The sequence below is a fragment of the Macrotis lagotis genome, chromosome X (assembly GCF_037893015.1).
Source record: "Macrotis lagotis isolate mMagLag1 chromosome X, bilby.v1.9.chrom.fasta, whole genome shotgun sequence".
NCBI lineage: Eukaryota > Metazoa > Chordata > Mammalia > Peramelemorphia > Peramelidae > Macrotis > Macrotis lagotis.
Window position 1 is genome coordinate 536,630,665 of NC_133666.1, and position 20,388 is coordinate 536,651,052.

Sequence of the window (20,388 nt, forward strand, 5' to 3'; positions counted from 1 at the left end):
AAAGGGTTACTGAATTACAGCAATAATTGTAAAATCTGGTGAAAAATATTATCATTGTGGCAATCTAAGCTTTGAAGAGGAAATGGAAAAGGAAGAAAGATAAGGAAAGTCAACAAGGAAAAGAAAACACATACTATTCCATCACCAGGACAATGTCATTCTTGGACTCAAAAGCATCATAGAGTTGGATGAGATTCACGTGGTCCAGCTGGTTCATGACATTAATTTCATTCTTCACTTCATCCTGGAAGGAAGGAAGGAATGGCTTTTAAACCCAGGCTTTTAAATGTGGCAAGAATGAGGAGGGAAAGTCCATATTACTCAGTACCTACTTTTTCCTTAACCCCTCTGGCCTTAATGATTTTGGCTGCTAATTTCAGGCCTGTGGCTTTTTCTTCACATTTGTGTACTTGGCCAAACCGTCCCCTGGAAAATAAAAAAGGGGGGCATGATAGACAATGTGATTATACAGAACTAAGCATAAATGATCAACCTGGAACATGACAATAGTTTCCCATTAGATGTTTCCATATGTTCTTAATGAACAAATCAAATGAGCACTTTTGAGGCCATATGGGCAAGCCAACAGTACATATCCTGTAGTAGATTCCATCCAGTTTTTTTTCCCATCCAGTTTTAATCTTCTAGATAAATCCAATCATACTGAGCATATCTGGATTTAATAGGGATAGCTCTGCCAGCATTCTAATATAATCACTCTTGCATGTGGGCTTGAGCTTAAAATGCAAAAGATTGAAATTTCCAAAGTTACATAAGACTAGGTTCCTTTGATCTCATCTTTAACTTTGCAAAATAAGACACGGTCTGTAACTCAATGAATTTCCAATTCTAAATATTGTTTCTTACTTTGTAAGTCAAAGTACAGAACAGTTTCTAACTAGACTTGAAATTGGTTTGGTCTCTTCCTTTCAGGGATAAAAACATCAGACATGAATCAATCTAATAAATGTTACATTTAGCTACCACCCCATTGACCCAGTAGACATCTGTTTGGGCTTGAGGATGATTAAGAATCCTTTTAAAGTGTTTGATTATATAACATATTTGGTTACCAGTTCTAGGCTGGCATCCATTTAGGAAGATCTCAAGATTTTTCTTCATTAACACGTTCTCTGCTGAGTAATTCCTTGTAATATAGTATTACTTACCCTCCTAAGATTTCCCTCCTATTCACAGTATAGAAGCTATTGATTGCTGACTGTCTGGTTGTGACAATCCTGTGATCAAATGGGGCAGGGGGAGCTTGAACATCATCTAAAAGAGGAAGAGGGAAAAAAAAGGGAATTATCTCTTAAATTTCCAGAACTTCCAGTAACACCCTATTTATAATCTTCTTGCTGAAAGTTTCCTCATTTCATAATTAAATGGCCTCAAGTTTTATTCCTTGCGAACTAAAACTAAAGACGCATCTCATTTTTTTAAATGCTAATATCAAACATTACAAAACAGAATACTTGTTGCTGATGTTTTAAAAGAAAGTATCTCAGGATGAATGAGCCACTATCTGCACTATCTTTAGGACCCCCTAGCCTTACAAATGTCAGAGTTTAAGAATTTCCAGTCTGTTCCATTGGATACCCCTTCTAAATTCTAGACCATTTCAAACAAAGGATAAGAAATTATTTGGAATATCATCAAAAACATTACTAAAACGGCAAGTTATTTTAATCAGAGTTGAGAGGGAAAAAAGTAGGGTTTCTTAATGCTATTAATACTTTAAAAAATTTATAGATCACTTTCCAAAATATTTTAGACTTTAAATGAAGTCCAAGGCACAAAACTGATTTTCCCCTTACTGGAAATGAAACACCCTGTAAAATTGGATAAATTTTAATTCTAAAACTGCTTAAGTTTCATGGTTCCTACTCTTAGTCTCCAGTGGGAAAGCAATCTACTACAGTTTGAATTCAATCAAGCAGTATCATCAGGTAACAATAATTCTTTAACAGTCATTTTCTTTACTATTTCTATCTCTCTTAAAAACTGGTAATTCATTCTTCATTCCTCACTCATGTATCCAATTATTCATTCCACTAATTCCTTCACCTACATTAACTCATACCCTACTTCACTCACTCATTCATTCAATAGGCAACATTGACTGCATGTGTACTATGAGCCAGTGCAAATGAAACAGGGGACTCAATCCTTCACTTCCAGGACTTTCTAATTTAGCTCTTTGTTATAGGGGGAAAACCTAATAATCTAAAAAGAGAAGAATCAAATTCATTTGCAGTAGATTCAAAACCATAACTGTGGGACATAGCTTTTCCCCACATAGAATAGTGGGGAATGGGGAAAAGAAAGGGTTATAGATATCATTGCCATCTGTATGCCTCAAAACATCCCTAAAGGGATTAGAGGAGAAGGCAAAGTAGCAGACAAGAAGATGATAAGGGAAGAAGTGAAGAAATGCTTTGGGATGCCCTGTCTATTGGCATGACAATCCCCATAGTTAAACTGTCTCTTTACAGACCCATCTACACTTTAATACACACTTCTATTCTCAATGGAACAATATTTCTAATTGTTTTCCAAATTTGATTTTGACACTTCAAATATTATGAATGTGATAGAAAAAGGAGATTATCAGAGAACTGTGTGACTGGTTTCCATTTTTCTCTACATATTTTTAAAAGCAGGGGTTTTAAGAATATTTCACTATTGCTTCTTTAGATTATATTATATTTTTTAAAAAATTGATAGTTGAAAAGAGTTAAAACTGAAAAATAAATTATTTCCTACCAAATGGTTCCATAAGATCTTTCCCTTTGGCAGTAGACTTTGCTAGATGACCGTTTTTAATCTTGGGTGACTCCTGAAATTTGCTTAATCGACAGCTCAGGGATTGTTTTATCTTAGTGGGCTCCTTAGCTTTGCATTTTTCATCTGTGCCCTCTATGTCAACTCTGCTCTTCTTCTTGTCATCAATGAGGAGGCCTCCATCATTAACTCTCCGCTTACTGCTGTGGTCAGCCAGAGCAGCTTGTTCACAATTCTGGGAGAGGGGTCTCATGGATTGGCCTTCTTGGGTTATTGCTGAATAATTATTCTTTTCATTGTTGTTATAACTGAAAAATACAATATCAGTAAAATTCTTAATTCAGAAAATAAAGATAAAGAAACCTGGAAATGGAGATCTGTTAAATATTACTCAGAAAGAAAATGATAAAATATATTAATAGTCTTTTTTATCTTTTGTGACATGTTCTAACAGATTTAACTCTCAGACACTTTCCTCATAACAGCTGTATGTATGTATGTATATATTATATATAAATTAATATGCATGTACATATTAATTAATTAATATTATATTGATATTAATATTACATATATTAATTAATATGTATGTATATATATTATATATATATATGCCAAACATACACAACACAGCTACACAGATATAGGAGATATCTATACGTATATATAGCAAACACATTTCCTCCAATGTAAGATTGTTAAAGGCAGGAGCTACTTTGATTTTATGTAGATATAGATATATTTCTTAGCAGCTAGGTGGCACAGTGTATAGAGTGCCCAGCCTGGAGTCAGGAAAACAGTTTCCTCATCTGTAAAATGAGTTGGAGAAGGAAATAACAAACCATCCAAGTATCATTGCCAACTGAAACTTTTGAACAGCAACCAAAAGATAGAGATCTCATATGTATATATATATATACATACATATGTATGTATGTGTGTTTGTATATGCAAAACATATACAAAACAGACACAATGCAAATTTGTAGGGATAAAGTAAGCTGGCAGAGGGGAGGTGAGATGAGGAGAAGTAAGACCAGGAAAGACCTCATATATAAGGCATTACTTTAGCCACTCTGAAAAAAAAACCAGGGATTCCAAGATGCAAAATCCAACTCATTCCAAATTCAATTAAATTTACTATCATCTAGACCAGAGATATCAAAACACTGGGGCATTTGTAATAATCTCAAAGCAAATTAAACTACTATTGCAAAATATTTGACAAAATAAAAATACAATTGAATATAATGTTAACATGCAGTTTTCTAAGTCAATATGCAACCTGCAGGGATGCTCAAGTATTAAAAACAGAACATGTGATTGCCATTTCTATTTGAGTTTGATCTAGAAAATATCTTTCTGTGTTTTACAGAAAAGAAATTTTGTTTATCAAAATATTTATTTACAAAAAGTACTAAAACCTAGGTAAACTATAACTTTAGCATTCCCCTACTTGAAAAAGGAAATTGAGTTGGTCTAGCATGAACTGTCCTTGATGAAAGGGATATGAATACATTCTTTGACAAGGGCCACACAGGCAGGATAAAACTAGACTCATATCTTGGATTTTTGCCTCTAATATCAACATTGTCTGGAGGCATTGCTTTATTAGTGTTCACTTTGATCAAATTAATTTTTAATAGATTTTCAAACTGGATAAATCTTTACATATATATAGGCTTAATATTAAAGAGAGTAACTTGATAAATTACTTTTTACTTAGTCTTTTTTGTTTGTTTTTTGAAAGGCAATGGGGTTAAGTGATTTGGCCAACATCACATAGCTAGGTAGTTATTAAGTGTCTGAAGCTGGATTTGAACTTAGGTCCTCCTGACTCCAGAGCTGGCTCCACTGTGCCACCTAACTGCCTTTTTACTCAGTCTTAATAAAGTTTTGAAGTAATGCCCATTATGAGATTCAATGTGATAGAAATTCATTAGCTATTGCTATTGCTCCAACTAATCTATTGATTTTATTTTAGATTACAGACTGTCTGAACTAGATTAAAATATAATTAGGAAATATCTAACAAATTAAGTAAAATGTAATTGAACATGATGACCATCAGATCCTTTTTTGTACTGCTTAGTAGTCTCTGTTTCTATGTGGGTTTGACACCACATCGATTTAAACCTGATGTTACAGAATTTCTTCCCAACAGTTTTATCATTTATTATTTATATTGTATTGGAAGCAAACTCTTATACCTTTCTACTATTCCATTTGCTGCAGATGTTGATCCTTCCTCCCCAGTTTCTTCTTCATTGATATCTCCTTTAGCATGAAGCACATTCTTCTCTCTTTTGGAGACCAGACTGTCTTGAGATCTCTTCACATCTCCCAAAGTTTTGAGTTTTTCCACAATGTCTAGCTTATCTCCACTAATGGTTACCTCTTCTTGTCTCCCCATCTTTGTTGCATCTTTTCCAGTAGTGTCCTCTCTATACTCTTCTCTGGAAGTAAAATCTTCTACCTTATTTTGATGTCTTCCTGTTGGAGAACTTTTCTGAATGAGAGAGGTACAAGCCTTTTCAGCATTCTCTTTATTGAGTTTATGAATCTTTTCTTTATCAGAGCAAGCTTGGTTCTTCTGAGTAGATCTCTCTAGAAGCCAGTACAAAGCACCATTAGTTCAATAGAAGATTCATAATATTAGTATAATTTGATGACATAATGGTTTGCCATTACCCTTTCCCTATTTCTCTCTTTCACTTCTCCCTTATATTTATGTGTGAATATAGAAATATTAGCATATACATTGTGTGCACAAATACATATATATGCACATGGACAACCACATTCTTATATAGTTCCATGAGTTCTATGGGTGAAAAGGATTAGGCCTTCCCAATTTGAAAACTCCCTATATTGATGCAAGATCTTCAATAAGTCATCTATGGGTAATAGTCTTAAATAGTTACTTAAAGCACAAAAAGATGGTTTATATCATTTGTCCAGATTATAAAGCCAGTATGTGTCAGAGGTAAAACTTGAGCAAAGCTCCAGCAAATAAAAATATAATATATCTCAATCTCTCTCTTTCTCTCTCTCTCTCTCTCTCTCACACACACACACACACACACACACACACACACACACACACACATTCATGCATACACACTTTTTCTCTTAGTAAATATGAACTTTAAACAAAGCAAGATGAAGTAAGATGATGGAGCCAATTAGTTGAGGGTTTTTTAAGTTTTTCTTTCATGCATTCAATGAAGGCAGAAAGCCAAAAAAATTTAAATCAAAGAATATAGCCTCTCCAGATCATAACTTATAAATGTATCTTTCGTGTGGTCACGAACAACACTTAAGTTCAACAAAAATCTTTTTTATCCTTGAATACTACCTGTGAGGTCTAGAGTTCTCTTCTTTGCCACACATGCTTCTTTCAGGCTTAAATGATGCCATACCTTCTCCTTTGCCTGTGGATATACAATTAAGATATTATAGAATTCACTTCTAACTTCTAGGAAATGCTCCAGAGTAATTGCGAGAAAGATTAATCTGAATTACAGAATACTTAAAAAAAAGTTGTAAATAATGACAAAATAATAAGATTTTGAATTGGCATGGCTCTGGGAAAACAATTCCAAAACCTTTCTTCTATAGAAGAGACTGAATATAAATACAACTAAAATTTACGATTTGTCATTGCTCAGTGGAGGAAGCCCAACTTTAATTAATAGATAAAATTTTTTAATGAACATATTCAAGTATCAACCTGAGTAATCCTGTTGTTCAGTTGTGTCTGATTCTTCATGACCCCATTTGTGGTTTTCTTGGCAAAGACACTAGAGTGGTTTGCTATTTCCTTCTCCCACTCATTTTACAAATGATGAACTGAGACAAACAAGATTAAGTGACTACCCCAGGGTCATAATAGTTGTAAATATCTGAGGCTGAATTTGAACCCATGAAGATGAATCTTTCTGATTTCAAGATCAGTGCTCTATTCACAGTCACCCTAACTGGGGACTTATTTTGCAAAGATATTGTTTGTATGTAAATAGGCCCTTTTAACCTTCTAGAGAGGTAGTTTTCTTGAGCAAACATTGCTTTGAGAATCTTCTTTATACCATTAATGGATTGTAACAAATTTTGTTTACAAAACTGGGACTAAGAAAAACATTAGTCCTTTTACTGTGCAAACAAAATAAATTCCCAATTTGTGAAGCTCAAATTAAATGTGAGAATTCTTTTTGCATTTGAGTTGGGTACACTTTACAATAGAATTTAATTCTCTTATAATTGATATATTCTCTCTCTCACACTGCCAGAATAATAAATAATAAATGACAGCACTCATTGTATCAGAGAAAATCAAAGCCTGGGGTTACAGTCATTATTCTCTGTTATATGTTAAATGTTCTACAAAAAGTTAAATTATACAACATCTACTTCCAACAATTAGTAACCTTAACAATCACCTATCTGGAGGCAGGGTGGTACAGTGGGAAAAGCATTGAATTTAGAGTCTCAAGAGAACTGGAGGTCAAATTCCCTCTCTCCAATTTATTACTTATGTGACTTTGGATATAACATCTGTGAACCCAATGTTATCTTTAAAAAAGAGATGCATGGATTGTATGATCGCTAAGGATATTTCCATTGGTGTTTGATCCTATGATTGTTAGAACATGATTATCAAATGCTTATTAATTCATTCAATTCACCAAGCAATTACCAAGTTTCACTGAGCTAAACACCAGAAATCCCAAGACAAAAAGAAACAACTTTTGTGTTTAAGGTGATTAAATTTTATTGAAAGTATTCAAGATATATCATATAAGTATATAGAAAGCATAGAGTAAATGAATACAAATAATTTGCTGGATGTAGAAGGCAGGCAGAATTAATAAGAGGAAGGGAAAATCAAGAAAAACCTAGTGGTAGAAACTACATTGAAGTTGAAAGGGTGTTTTGGAATAATTTGACAGATATGGAGGAGTATAAAGATCTTTTTTTTAGTTTTATTTTTTTTGTAAGGCAATGGGGTTAAGTGGCTTACCCAAGGCCACATGGCTAGGTAATTATTAAGTGTCTGAGGCCGGATTTGAACTTAGGTACTCCTGACTCCAGGGCCACTGTGCCACCTAGCTGCCCCTATAAAGATCTATTAACCAGAGCCAGGAGTTATGATACTCCAGAATTTCTACATATAGATTCTAAGAAGTAGAGTCAAGGTGGAACAACATTCAATATGGAAGATAATCTGTGCAAAAACTTGATGGTGGAAGATAGAATGTTGTACATGGTAAAATTGTCAAGCAGATCATTTTGACTGGAATACATAATAAAAGAGAAGTAATGTGAAAATGTCTAGAAAGTTAGGCTGCGACTACAACATAAAGAGATAAATGCCAAATGGAAAAGCATTTTTTCGTACAAGGCACTCCACTAGGTAATGTCTGTGATACAAAAAAAAAAATACAATATGAAGCTCCATTCCTCTATTGGTCTGCATGCAAAGTAAGAGACCTGGGAAAATCAGGCAACAAGGTGGGTAGAGTTTCCCTCTAGGAAACTCAGAGGACATAAATAAAGGTCTGTATAGGATGAGAAGGCAAAGAGGAAATGTGATCAGTATTACTGGAAGGAATGATCACATCTGTCAGTTAACAGATCCGTCAAAGTATTCCTAGCATCTAGAAAGATGTTAAGTAGAGTATGTAGGTTAAATTAAATTGTGATACATAGAGCAAAGGGGAAGAGGATTAGTAATATAATGAAGCTTCAGTTATCTTGGACCTCCTGAACCCACCAGTTAACAACCTTGATTGCCCTCCTTGGCAGGTTTGGTCCCAGGTGAATAAGGTGTCTATTCAGAGAACCAGTGGGACAGAGGCCCAAGATTTGACCTTGCATGTAGCCATGTGTCAAAACAGATGGGTATTAACCAACGTCTTAAGGGATGAGAAAATAGTTTTTCCACTGGGTTAGAGGATTGTGATATCACAGTGTCATAAAGGTCAAAGAAGGATTTAGGTTAATTCAGTTTCCAATTATGAACCAATGGGTCAAAAAATGAAAGTCAACTATACAGGATTAAGGAATAGCTATGAGCATTATGTTTCATTCAACCATAGTCTTATAAATTACCTTTTTGACCTATTAGGCAAATCCTTAGCTATAAATTCCTCCACTTAGCATGATGGATCATAGCAGACAATTATTACAAGTTATGGTGGAAAATATTCACATTTAGAGATAGTCTATTGGAAGATGAAAGGCCATAAAAGAAAAATACTAGGTTGGGAAAGAGAAAATGAAATTGTAAATTAATGAGTTATGTGGCTAAAGATTCAGTCAGAAGCAGAGTAAGATTAATTTATATGAAAGTAAGCAGTATGTTTTTGTTAGTTTTTAAGGAGCAGTAGATTTGGGGTTAGAAGATCTTGGTTCAAATCCTAGATCTTTCACTTACTACCCAAGTGGCCTCAAGCAAATCACATGGCTTCTCTGAATTTCAATTTCTTCATCTGTATAATCAGGAGGTTAGATTAATTAATCTCTTAAGATTGCTTCTAACATTATGATCATTTAAGCCAGTATTAGTACAATTAGAAGCATCTCAACACAGAAGGACTAACAACTATAATTTTTAAAGGCTTTCACCCAAATCAGTAAAATAAGAAATTTCTCTAAATTCTCCCAATGAGCAATTGTCTTAAGAATGATAATATATATTACTAGACAGTTTAGTTATCACTCCTATGGAATATATTAAATTCATGGTTTGTATTTATTTCCTATGGGGTCATATACATAAGATTCCCCTAACTCCTTTTCCCAAATTGTGAATTACAACTATGAAACCTCATTTGAAGATTGCTCAAACTCACTTCTCTTTCAGCTCCTCTCTCACTTTCCCAACCCTTTATTCAGCTCCCTTTTTAGGTATTGTCTTCTCCCTATTCAAATGTAAGCTCCTTGAGGGCAGGAATTATATTTGGTTTTGCTTATATTTATAATCCCAGCACTTAGTGACAGGCACATGATAAACAACATTTTAATAAATGCTTTTATGTATTTATTTGATATTGAAGAACCAGGAGTAACCATTAACTCCTTGGGAAAAATATCAAATTAAGAATTTACTGCCAGCATCTGACAGAAGAGAACTGGTATAATAATCCTTATAAACACCCAGCAGAACCATGGGAAGCAATGAAACTACAATATGAATCATTGCCCCTTTTTTCTTCCAGGTTTATAAAGACTCTTCTGGTAGTTGAGGTTCAGCTTTGAGACTAAGAAGAAAAAAGAAGAGAACTTATGATATACCCCTTTGGATAGAAACCTGAATATACAAATGGGGCAGAGAGAAAAACTGGACTAGTCATTAAAACAAATGTTCAGAGAAGGATAGGAAGACCTAGAGAAAAAGAATGCTAGACAGGTAATGTAAGCAATTTTCCTGTTTTTCAGCAATAGGTAGAAGCAAGAATTAGTTGAGGTATTTGAGAAGGAAAGTGTCTCCTTTAGTTAGATATTCCAGTCCATATAAATAAAAATGAGCAATATTTTCCCCCAAGAGTTATCATATGTAACTATCAACCAGAACAATGATTGTTTTAACTAATAAATAAGTTAAATAAATTAATAAATAAGCAGGGCTGATCTCTCAGTATACTGAAATGGAATAGCCACCAGTGAAATGGATAGAGATCACTGGGCCTGAAGTTGAGGACTCATCTTTCTGGCTCCAAATCTAGACTCAGACTCTTACTAGCTGAGTGACCCTGGGTAAATCACTTGACCCTGTTTGCCTCAGTTTTCTTATCTGCAAAACAAGCTAGAGAAAGAAATGACAACTCACTCCAATATGTTTGCTAGGAAAACCCTAAATGGGGTCATGAAGAGTTGACCATGACTAAAAACAACTGAACAACATCCTTTCTAAAAGAAGTGCTTTTAACCTTTACAAATATGAATTTCTTAAGTAGAAGAATATTTGATTTATAATTTCACTTACACCATGCTGATGAATGGAAGTTGGCCATAGTCCTGTTACCTACTGTCATACTTGGCCTCAACAGAAAGAGAAACTGATCCAAGTGAACCATTGGAGAAGGACATAGCTGCTTTAAATGGGTTATGTGGAATCCTCTATTATGTAGATATTTCAGTGTGACCTGCTTTAAGAAAGAGGGTAAGTAAGGGTCCTAGAGAGTGAGAGGGCAATTAACTGTGTCTGTTACTCTCACCCCCAGGCAGCTTATGCACTTGGGTTTTGTTTGGTATCCATCCCAGAATAATGGATCTGTTCACCAGAAGGGCATGTCTAATATGACATGGTAATTTAGATACAATCCAGGCTTTATTCTGTAAAGGTAATTGGTCTGAGATTTTTACCCATCCTTCCAGAAGCCTATTTGAGAGCTCCAGTCATAACACCAGGAGCCATTTTCAAATCATTATAGTTCATATAGTTTATAGCTGTCTCTAAGTAGAATTTCTGAAAGCTGTGACATCATTTTTGATCCATAGCAGTCAGACATTCCAGTCCACATTTAGAAATACAAGTGTAATACCTTCCCCCAAAGAACCACTGTACATTAATAATATCACATGTGACCATCAACAGGAAGAATGACTTAAAAACGCAGGCAATGCCTTTTGTATTTCCTGATGTAATACTGACATCTAGAGGAACTTTGTACCAAAAAGATTTTCAATAGAGAACTATTTTCTCCTTTTCTTGAATGAAAAATACTCCCTTATAAAAAAAATTCAATATTAAATAATTTCAGTTTCTATTTCTAAAATATAAAATAATCACTAAAAAGGAAAATAAAGACATAGAATATTCCCAGTATGTCACTTTCTATTGGACCTGGCACTAAAGTCAGGAGACCTTAATTCAAATCCTGCCTTTGAAGTCTATTATTTGTATGATAGGTGGCTCAGTAGATAGAGGGCTGGGCATGGAGTCAAGAAGACCTGAGTTCAAATGCAGCTTCAGGAACCTATATTAGCCGATTGACCCTGGGCAAATCACTTAACCTCTGTTTGCCTTAGTCCATTGAAGCAGGAATGGCAAACCATTCTAATATTTTTGCCAAAAAAAATCCCCCATGAGTTCATGAAGAGTAGGACACAGCTGAAACAACAACAATACTGTATATTCCCAATGAGTACACCCATATAAGCAATTGGTAATGACTATATTTTTTTATTTAAAAAACAAAGTAAACATTTAAACAAAGATATAGATAGATGTATGTAGATGTATATAGATCTATACATCTACATATATAAAGATATATATATCCACCCTCATACCACTTCCCCAAGGAAAAAGTCTTCAAGTTCCCATAAAGGAACTCAAGGGTAAATGGGATACAGGATCACCTTCACAGAAAGAGAAAGGAAATATTTCAGCATCACAGCTTCTGTCCTGACACACCTCATGCCTAATCAACCTAAACAGCCTCACCCCCAGAGTCTTGCCCTCTTCCTGCCATTTTAGGCTTCTCAGATCCACCTGGCTTCTTATAGCTTTCTTTTCTCTAGTCCCTTGCTTCTTTTGCTTAGCCTCTCAGGACCTCAGTTTCTCTTTGAGTTCTCTCCTTGACCCAGTCAGATGACTTGTCAAGATCCCCTGAGATATGATCTATCATTCTTTATCCAATCTGTTTCCTTTCCTATTAATCCAGAAGACCAATTTGCACGAGGTGGTACAAGAGGTCACCTAATAAGGCATGCATCCTTTATAGTAATTTAGTTCTTTATTGTCACCCCTTTCTTCTTAATAGATTTTGCCTTCCCTCTGAGATTAAGAACAGCTAAGAAGTAAAGTGGACGGAATGTTGGGTCTAGAGTCAGGAAAACTCAGCTTCTTGGGTTTAAATCTGGCCACAGACACTTACTAGTTGTGTGATCCTAGAAAAGTCACTTAACTGCCAAAAATGAGTTGGAGAAGGCAATGGCAAACCACTCCAGTATCTTTACCAAGAAAATTCCAAATAGATTACAAAAAGTTAGAAACAACTATAAAATATTTCAACAACAACAAATCCCTGAGATCACTTTCCATCTACTTTGTAATATATTTCATGAATACATAATTGTTTACATGTTGCCTTATAGACCAGGAGCTCTTTGAGAGCCAAGTTTTTGCCTTTCATTGGATCTCCACTAATTGGTCTATTGTAGTAGTTTAATAAATATTAGTTGGCTGACTTTCAAGAACCACTTCTTTATAGTGGAATGAGTGGCAACCTACTGTATTTTTTCAGTAGGTCCTGTGATTTCATGGGTACAATTTGCTTTTGGGGAGGAACTCTCTAGACCAAAACAGATCAGCACCTGTCCACAAACTTGTGGGTTACTTAGGGGGTCTGAGAGAGTAAGTGATTTGCTCAAGGCTACCCAGCAAATATGTATCAGAGGCCAGCCTTGAATCAGGTCTTCTTGACAGTTTCAGCTCTCTCTTTAAACCAATTCTTCAGTTCAATGACAACTTTGTTCAAGGTTCCCAAAGAAATTCACCCATTGTTATCTGATAAATAAATGATGGCAGACAGGGGAAGACCCATCAAGTAACTTGCTCAAGTTTTACCAAGAATAAGAAATGGGATCCAGATTTGTGATCTCTCTGTCCTGTTTTCTAGACCATGTGGTTTTTCAGAATCTGATTTTCTAAAATCTGTATTTTGTATGAGAGGCTTTTATTGAGGCAGTGAGGAGCAGAACACGCAAAATACATTTTACCAAGCTTAGAAAAAATGCTCTGCTTGCAGTTTGGATTCTTTTGTCTTCTTAATTTCTGAAAAATATTGCTTCCCTTAGAAACTAAACATGTCACATGTAAATGTACATTTTATAAAACAGAAACAAAAATATGCACAGAAGAAAATGAGATTGGAAGGAAGTATAACAACAAATGATATTTTTGCTATTATTTTGTTAAAATGACTATGTAACATTATAGATTTAATGTGGAAGGAACTTTAGAGGTCACTTCATTCAATTCCCTCCTTTTAGAGATAAGGAAACTTAACTGACTTGTCAAACATTATATAGGTAAGCTATTATTATTGAGCCATTTTCAGACTGTTCATTGGGCTTTTCTTGACAAAGAAAATGGAGTGGTTTGCATTTTCCTTTTCCAACTCATTTTACAGATGAGAAAACAGACAAACAGAGTCAAGGACTCCCCCAGGGTCCCATAGCTAGTGTCTGAGGAAGAATTTGAACTCAGATCTTACTGACTCCAGGCCTAGCCCTCTATCCACTGCAACCTAGCTGCCCATAAGCAATTAGTGACAGCAGAGGTGTTGAATTTAGTCTCTGCCTCCAAATCTATTGCTGCTTGCCCTAGATAAAGCCACATTTCCCTAAACAGATTATAAGTAGAGTCTATTTTGTAGTTACTTTAATACCTGATTTCATTTTTTAATTCACTTTTCTTAAATGAGATTTTGATAGTTAAGTTTATAATTTTAGAATGTCAATCTAACAAAACACCAATGCACTACTAATAATAATGGATAGTAGTGGAACTGAAGTCCTACTTATGCAAGAAATTCTTTCAGCCTAAACAAGAAAAAAAGAGGGACTCCTTTTTGCTTTACTCAAGCCTCCCACCAAGACTGGATTCCTATTAGGTGGCACAGTAGATACAGCATTGGATCTGGAAGCAGGAGAACCTGAGTTCAAATCCAGATTCAGGTACTTATCTGCTGAATGACCCTGGACAAATCACTTGACCTCTCTCAGGCTCAGTTTTCTCTTCTGTAAGATGGGAAAATAATAGCACCTACCTTCCTTGATTACTAATTATGAGGATAATTAAGATGATATTTACAAAGTGCTTTGTAGACCTTAAAGTGTTAAATAAATACTACCTATTTTTTTATTATTTGTCTTCTTGTGCTCTTACTTATCTTCCTTCTAAACCAAAGGGTGATAAAAAAGGAGACTAGACAGAATTTTTAACTTAAAGCTACCCAAAGACTCTCTTGATAGAGACCACATAAGCCAATTGGACATTGGTCATATGATCTATTGCACCAGTTCTATTAATTTGTATGTTTTATTAAAGTCAGTTGTGAATAAGACTTGTCAAGAACATATGTAATACATTTAAGTTTTTCTGTTTGGCCCCAGAGGACAGAATTAGAAGCAATGAGTATAAATTGCAAAGAAGCAAAATTCAAGTTTGCTTTAAGAGAAAATTTCCCAATAACTAGAACTATTTAAAAATGGAATAGGCTGCCTCAGAGGTTAGGGAGTTCCCACTCATTGGAGGTTTTCCATTCAAGGTTGGATGAATATCATTAGATATATATGGATTCTTTTTTTTTTTTGGACAAGTACTGGACAAGATAGCCCCTGGGGTCCTTTCCAATTGAAATTGTGTGATTCTGTAATATACTTTGGAACTCTCAGCTCTGAGTGGCATGCAAATTTTTATAACCTTTAAATTATTTTATATTAATAGAATCATGGCATAGTTTATTTAAAAAAAGACCAGTATTTGTCTTGGGTTCAAGGTCTGTATCTGTTGAATACAGGCAATAAAACTCTGAGCAAATCACTTAACTTACAGGAAAATAACTATATCTCTATTGATAGAGAAGGTATCCAAAGTGGGAGGTCTTCTAATAGAACCAGACCGAAATCCTCAAACAAAATAATCATGATTAAGAAACAACTGGGGAAACTAGGTGGCACAGTAGATGAGAACCTGAGTTCAAATCCAAATTTAGAAACTTACTAGCTCTGTGATCCTGGACAAATCACTAAACCCTGACTGTGTGTTAGAGAGAGGAAGGAAGGAAGGAAGGAAGGAAGGAAGGAAGGAAGGAAGGAAGGAAGGAAGGAAGGGAGGGAGGGAGGGAGGAAGGGAGGAAGGGAGGAAGGGAGGGAGGGAGGGAGGAAGGAAGGACTTAGACTTGAACTCCATGAAAAAAGTTTCTGAATCCGTCTAGCAATCCCACTGGACCAAAATCATGCTTTTCCCACTAACTGATGTAGGGATTGAGCCTTTAAAGAGATAGACTTCACATTTCAACTTATTGCTGAACTAACTACTTTCCAACAAAGCCAGTGCTTGTTGAAAGTTGGGCTATGTTAGTTACTACTTGGATTGTCTGACTGCCTTTCTTTCTTTCTTTCTTTCTTTCTTTCTTTCTTTCTTTCTTTCTTTCTTTCTTTCTGTCTGTCTTTCTGTCTTTCTGTCTTTCTGTCTTTCTTTCTCTTTTTTGCTCTGAAACCCCTGGCTGAGGGCATATGCCATATGCCTCTGGGGCATCTCAACATCATTTCATGGAATGCCTAGGCTTTCACACACCGAATCAACTATAGGACATTACTTTCAACCTTCTAACATCTTCCTTTTGTGTAACACCACCAAACTAATGATATACCTGCCCTCCACTCTGTACCTTTCATATGACTACTTAATGAAATTCTAAAATGAACACTCTTTTTTTAAGCACTTGGAAGTTAATATATTGAAAAAAGTAAACACAAACTTAAAAACTAATGAAAAAAATTATAGTCACTTATTCCAACCTCATTATGCAGCCCCCAAAGGGATAGAAAGGAAAACAAATATTCAGAGAAAGCAAACAGAAGAACTATAAAAGTAGGAAGATTTTTAGGAGAAATATTTAAATTGGGGGGTAATAAAAGATGATTATGTAAATTACTTATACAACAACTGTAATAAATGACTTCTATACAAACATTCGTTCTTTCTCATAGCATACGAATTCCTAATTCCCTGACTACTGAGTATATGAAATAAGAATTCTATCAAAGTCAAGTCAGAGCCACAGTTTAAGATAGGACATGATCTGAATGATGGGCACAGTAAGGTAGGATGCTCTCAATGATCTCAAATGACTGTAAATGAATTTTCACTGGATTACTCATGATATTAAATATAATCAATTACAATTGTCTAAATAAATAACAGCCTGGAAAATCAGAGCTCTATGATACATCAACAATTGGGTGAATCATGAATCATTCAAGAGCCAGGCAATAATGCCCCCCCCCATTCATTGTCCATATACTAGATATAATACTAGGAAGGTTCTTGATATTTAAGGCATTAGACTTGGATTAATGACTACTTCTGTCAAATTAGGAGGCCTAGATGATTTAACTTTATGAATATTATAATACAGTCAAATCATATATGAAATAATCTATCATTGTGTATTGCTTGTGAGAAAGTCTACAATCCTTAATTAGGTATATTATGGACAGATCTATTAAAAATTACTGCATTGAATAACCCTTGACAAAAGGTATTTTTGAAAGAAAAATCACACTTTTTAACTCATTTTTTCTGTCTATAAAGATGATTTACAAACTGTGAAGATGATAGTTGGTCTCTGAGATGTAAGACTGAGCAGCACTCTTATACAGAGATATGTAGTAAATGGTTCTTTCTGGATGGATAAGCAGAAAGGATCAGGGAAGCAAAGTATACATTATATTTGATTTCTATTCAATGACCTTTCTCTTTTTCATACATATCTAATATTTCTTTGTTAGTTTCAAAGGACAAATAAAAATGTATAGAATAATGGAAAGTACACACATTTAATGGGAAATGAAATGGGTCTGAGTTCAGGTAGCCCATTTATGAGGAGTATGACTTTGGGCAAATCAATTACTTCCATAAGATTTGTTTTCTTCAACTGTAAAAAAGAGATAATCATATGTGCTCTATCTATCTCATCCAGGGTTATTATGGGGGAAAGTGATTTTTAAATGGTCAAGTATTATAAAAAACATGAGACATATGTACATGAAGAATTTGACATATAGTAAGCATTATTACTGAGAATATTTAACATTATATTGAATATATTCTTCCCTCTGTTATTAACTTGTTGGATAATAGACTTGCCTAAGAAAATAATTTTATTTTTAATTCATAATTTTTCCTCCTCAAAAATTATGAAAGATATTGCAACTTCCCAACTCACATCTCTGCCAAGAGGAATTACCTTATGCCCTTTAATTTCTTGTGGTTCTTCTCTCATATCTATTTCATAAACAAATCTTACCATTTCTCCATGTTCAATATTACTCCACCATTTCTCCTTGCATTACTTTTCTTGGGTTAGTCATTTAACAACTTAGAGCCTGGATTTTCTGTATCTCAAAGAGAGCAAAATTTGCATGATGTAAAAGGGCAATGGACTAACCTTGGAATCAGGAAGACCTTACTTCTGACTCATGCTATCCGTGATGCTGGACAACTCATTTATCTTTATAGTGACTAAAACAACCATCTAAGTCTCTAAGATACATACGAGTTGACCTACAACTTAGTTGATACACTGGGAGCCCCCTTCAAAAAGTTCCCCAACCTGATGAAATCACAGGTCTGGCTCTTCTGTTCTGCCTTAATGAAATTATTTCTGAATCTCTTTGAAATATTCTGTCTTCCTCATTTGCTTCAAAGGTTTCCTGAAATCCATGGCCTGATAAAGTCCTCCTTAGATACATGATGAGGTCCCCTATTACTCTGTGATCATCTGATCTATAACTACCAACCTATAAACAAGGAAGAACGTTTGAAATTCTAGAAGACACCAGTTATTAAAGTATTGTGCCTAAAAGCATATATATAAAGAGTATCTGTTATATTGTTTTTTTCAATCAAATTAGATTTTTTAAATTATGGCTTTAATGATACCTGAGTTACTTCAGAGAGTATGCAATAAAAAAAACTAATAATAAGTAGCAATTTAAGACATATATCCACATATATAGATATAGAGCCATATGTATGTCTATAGACACATATTTTCTCTTTTATTAGTCATTTCAAATGCAGGTAAAAATTAGGTTATTGTTTCTTTATGAATATGTGACTTTTAAATTAAGTCTTGCCTAGTTAAATTCTGCTTTTATATGGTTTAAGGACTAACTCAGGAATGTTTTTACATGAAACTTATGTTTTTTATTCACCTAATAAAAGTCTTTGAATTCTTCCCAATGCAGATGGTTTTATAACAAGTTATTTCACACAGTGTTCTTGGTTTACGATTTGCTTTTTGTTTTAAGGTCACTTTTATCACAACATTCATTCATCTCTTATCTCCTGGTTCCCAAAGTAATGACAATGGACTAGCATATTCAGGAGAAAGTGCTGATGATTCCCCATGGATTTCTGATTTTCAAAAGGTAAAAAAGATGTGTGATTTGCTGGGGAGTTAAGGACCTAGGTCATTCAGTCCTTACTCTGACTTCAAGCAAAATCTTTAAACTATATATTTAGCTACCCCTCATCTCTCTATGTGACAGTAATGTTGTGGAAGTTAGCCTGGCCAAGGCTCTACAAATAAAATATATGTAATGATTAATAAAAATCTGTCTTCTAAACATGCCTGTGTCAGGACAACCCCCTGACAGGTTTTGTTTGATGTTGGGAAAAAATGAGAGTTTCATAGGTCACTCAACAGTTAACAGAAAGAAATTTACATAGCAGAAAGGTAATTTCCATCAGCACTGTAAAATTCAACCTGCTGAGGTCTGCTGACTTTGAAAACCACAAATTAATATTATCTATCTTATATTTTTATTTATTCTGTTAAACATTTCCCAACTGAATTTTAATCTGATTCAGGACTGTGCAAGATTGGTAATGCTGGTCTACAAAGATGTGCACTGAAAAGACATTGAGATTATTCAGCTTAATACAGACCCCATCTTTCTGAGGTACCCAGGGTGGTCCACCAGTCAAGTATCACAGAGTGACTAGCGCTCTTATTCATAGTTGTTTTATAATGTATGTACTTCATTTTCAAAGGAGACTATGACATCAGAGAGGTTATGCCATTACAAGCACATGAACTGGATTTGAGTGAGGGGGGATGCTGTGCTAAGTCACTATTCAGTCTCGATGTGAGGCAATCAGAGTTAAGTGACTTGTTCAAAGTCACATAGTAAGAGTCAGGTGTCTGAGGTCAGTCCTCCTGACTCCAAGGCCAGTGCTCTATCTACTGCACCACCTAGCTAAAGAGAATCAATAAAGTTATATCAACATTCCTGTACCTTTGACCCTCTGAGTCATTTAATCCTTGCCTGGGGAAAAGAGGAGAATCAGAGGGAAAGTTGGAATACAGTTCCCACTCCAAGATCCTTGGCAGCTCTTCATTTCTCTAAAGAAAAATGCATTGATCCTCCTCTTAAAAGGACCTTAGGTCTCTTCATGACCTATTTTTTGGCCATGGTAGAGTAGAAGTTTCTCTTGGAAGGAAGAATTGCTAATGTTAGGTAATGCCTCTTGATGGCTGAGCAATATAGCTTCAGACATCTGTTTCTTCCTATGACTTTTTCTGTATCCTTTTTCGTGTGTTCCTGAGGAAACCTTAGGTGCCAGATCATGATGCCTAAGATCCTGGATACAAACCACACTGAAAGAGTTTGGTGTTGATGAATCAGTATCAGATACATTCTTGGCAACAACACCTCTAAAGATCTCCCTATTTTCTAGAGTATGCCTATATCTGAAGTAAGAGGACCCTGACCCTTGTCCTCCTCCCTTAAAACACTATCTATGTATAACATCAACACCAAACTGAACATTTATTTGTTGTTTTAATGATTCTGTTC

At 34.9% G+C, this 20,388-nt stretch overlaps 1 protein-coding gene across 5 annotated transcripts in view; it reads right to left on the minus strand.

The window, feature by feature from the left end:
• Nucleotides 1–20,388, minus strand: part of MYLK4 (myosin light chain kinase family member 4) — a 144,349-nt gene that overhangs the window by 26,428 nt on the left and 97,533 nt on the right. For all 5 annotated transcript variants that reach the window (XM_074199541.1, XM_074199543.1, XM_074199544.1 and 2 more), the window contains 6 exons: nt 6,143–6,218; nt 4,995–5,391; nt 2,767–3,092; nt 1,170–1,275; nt 333–426; nt 135–244 (listed from right to left, as the gene is read on the minus strand). In XM_074199541.1, the coding sequence (XP_074055642.1) occupies nt 135–244; nt 333–426; nt 1,170–1,275; nt 2,767–3,092; nt 4,995–5,391; nt 6,143–6,218 (1,109 nt within the window). The remainder of the gene's footprint in view (nt 1–134; nt 245–332; nt 427–1,169; nt 1,276–2,766; nt 3,093–4,994; nt 5,392–6,142; nt 6,219–20,388) is intronic.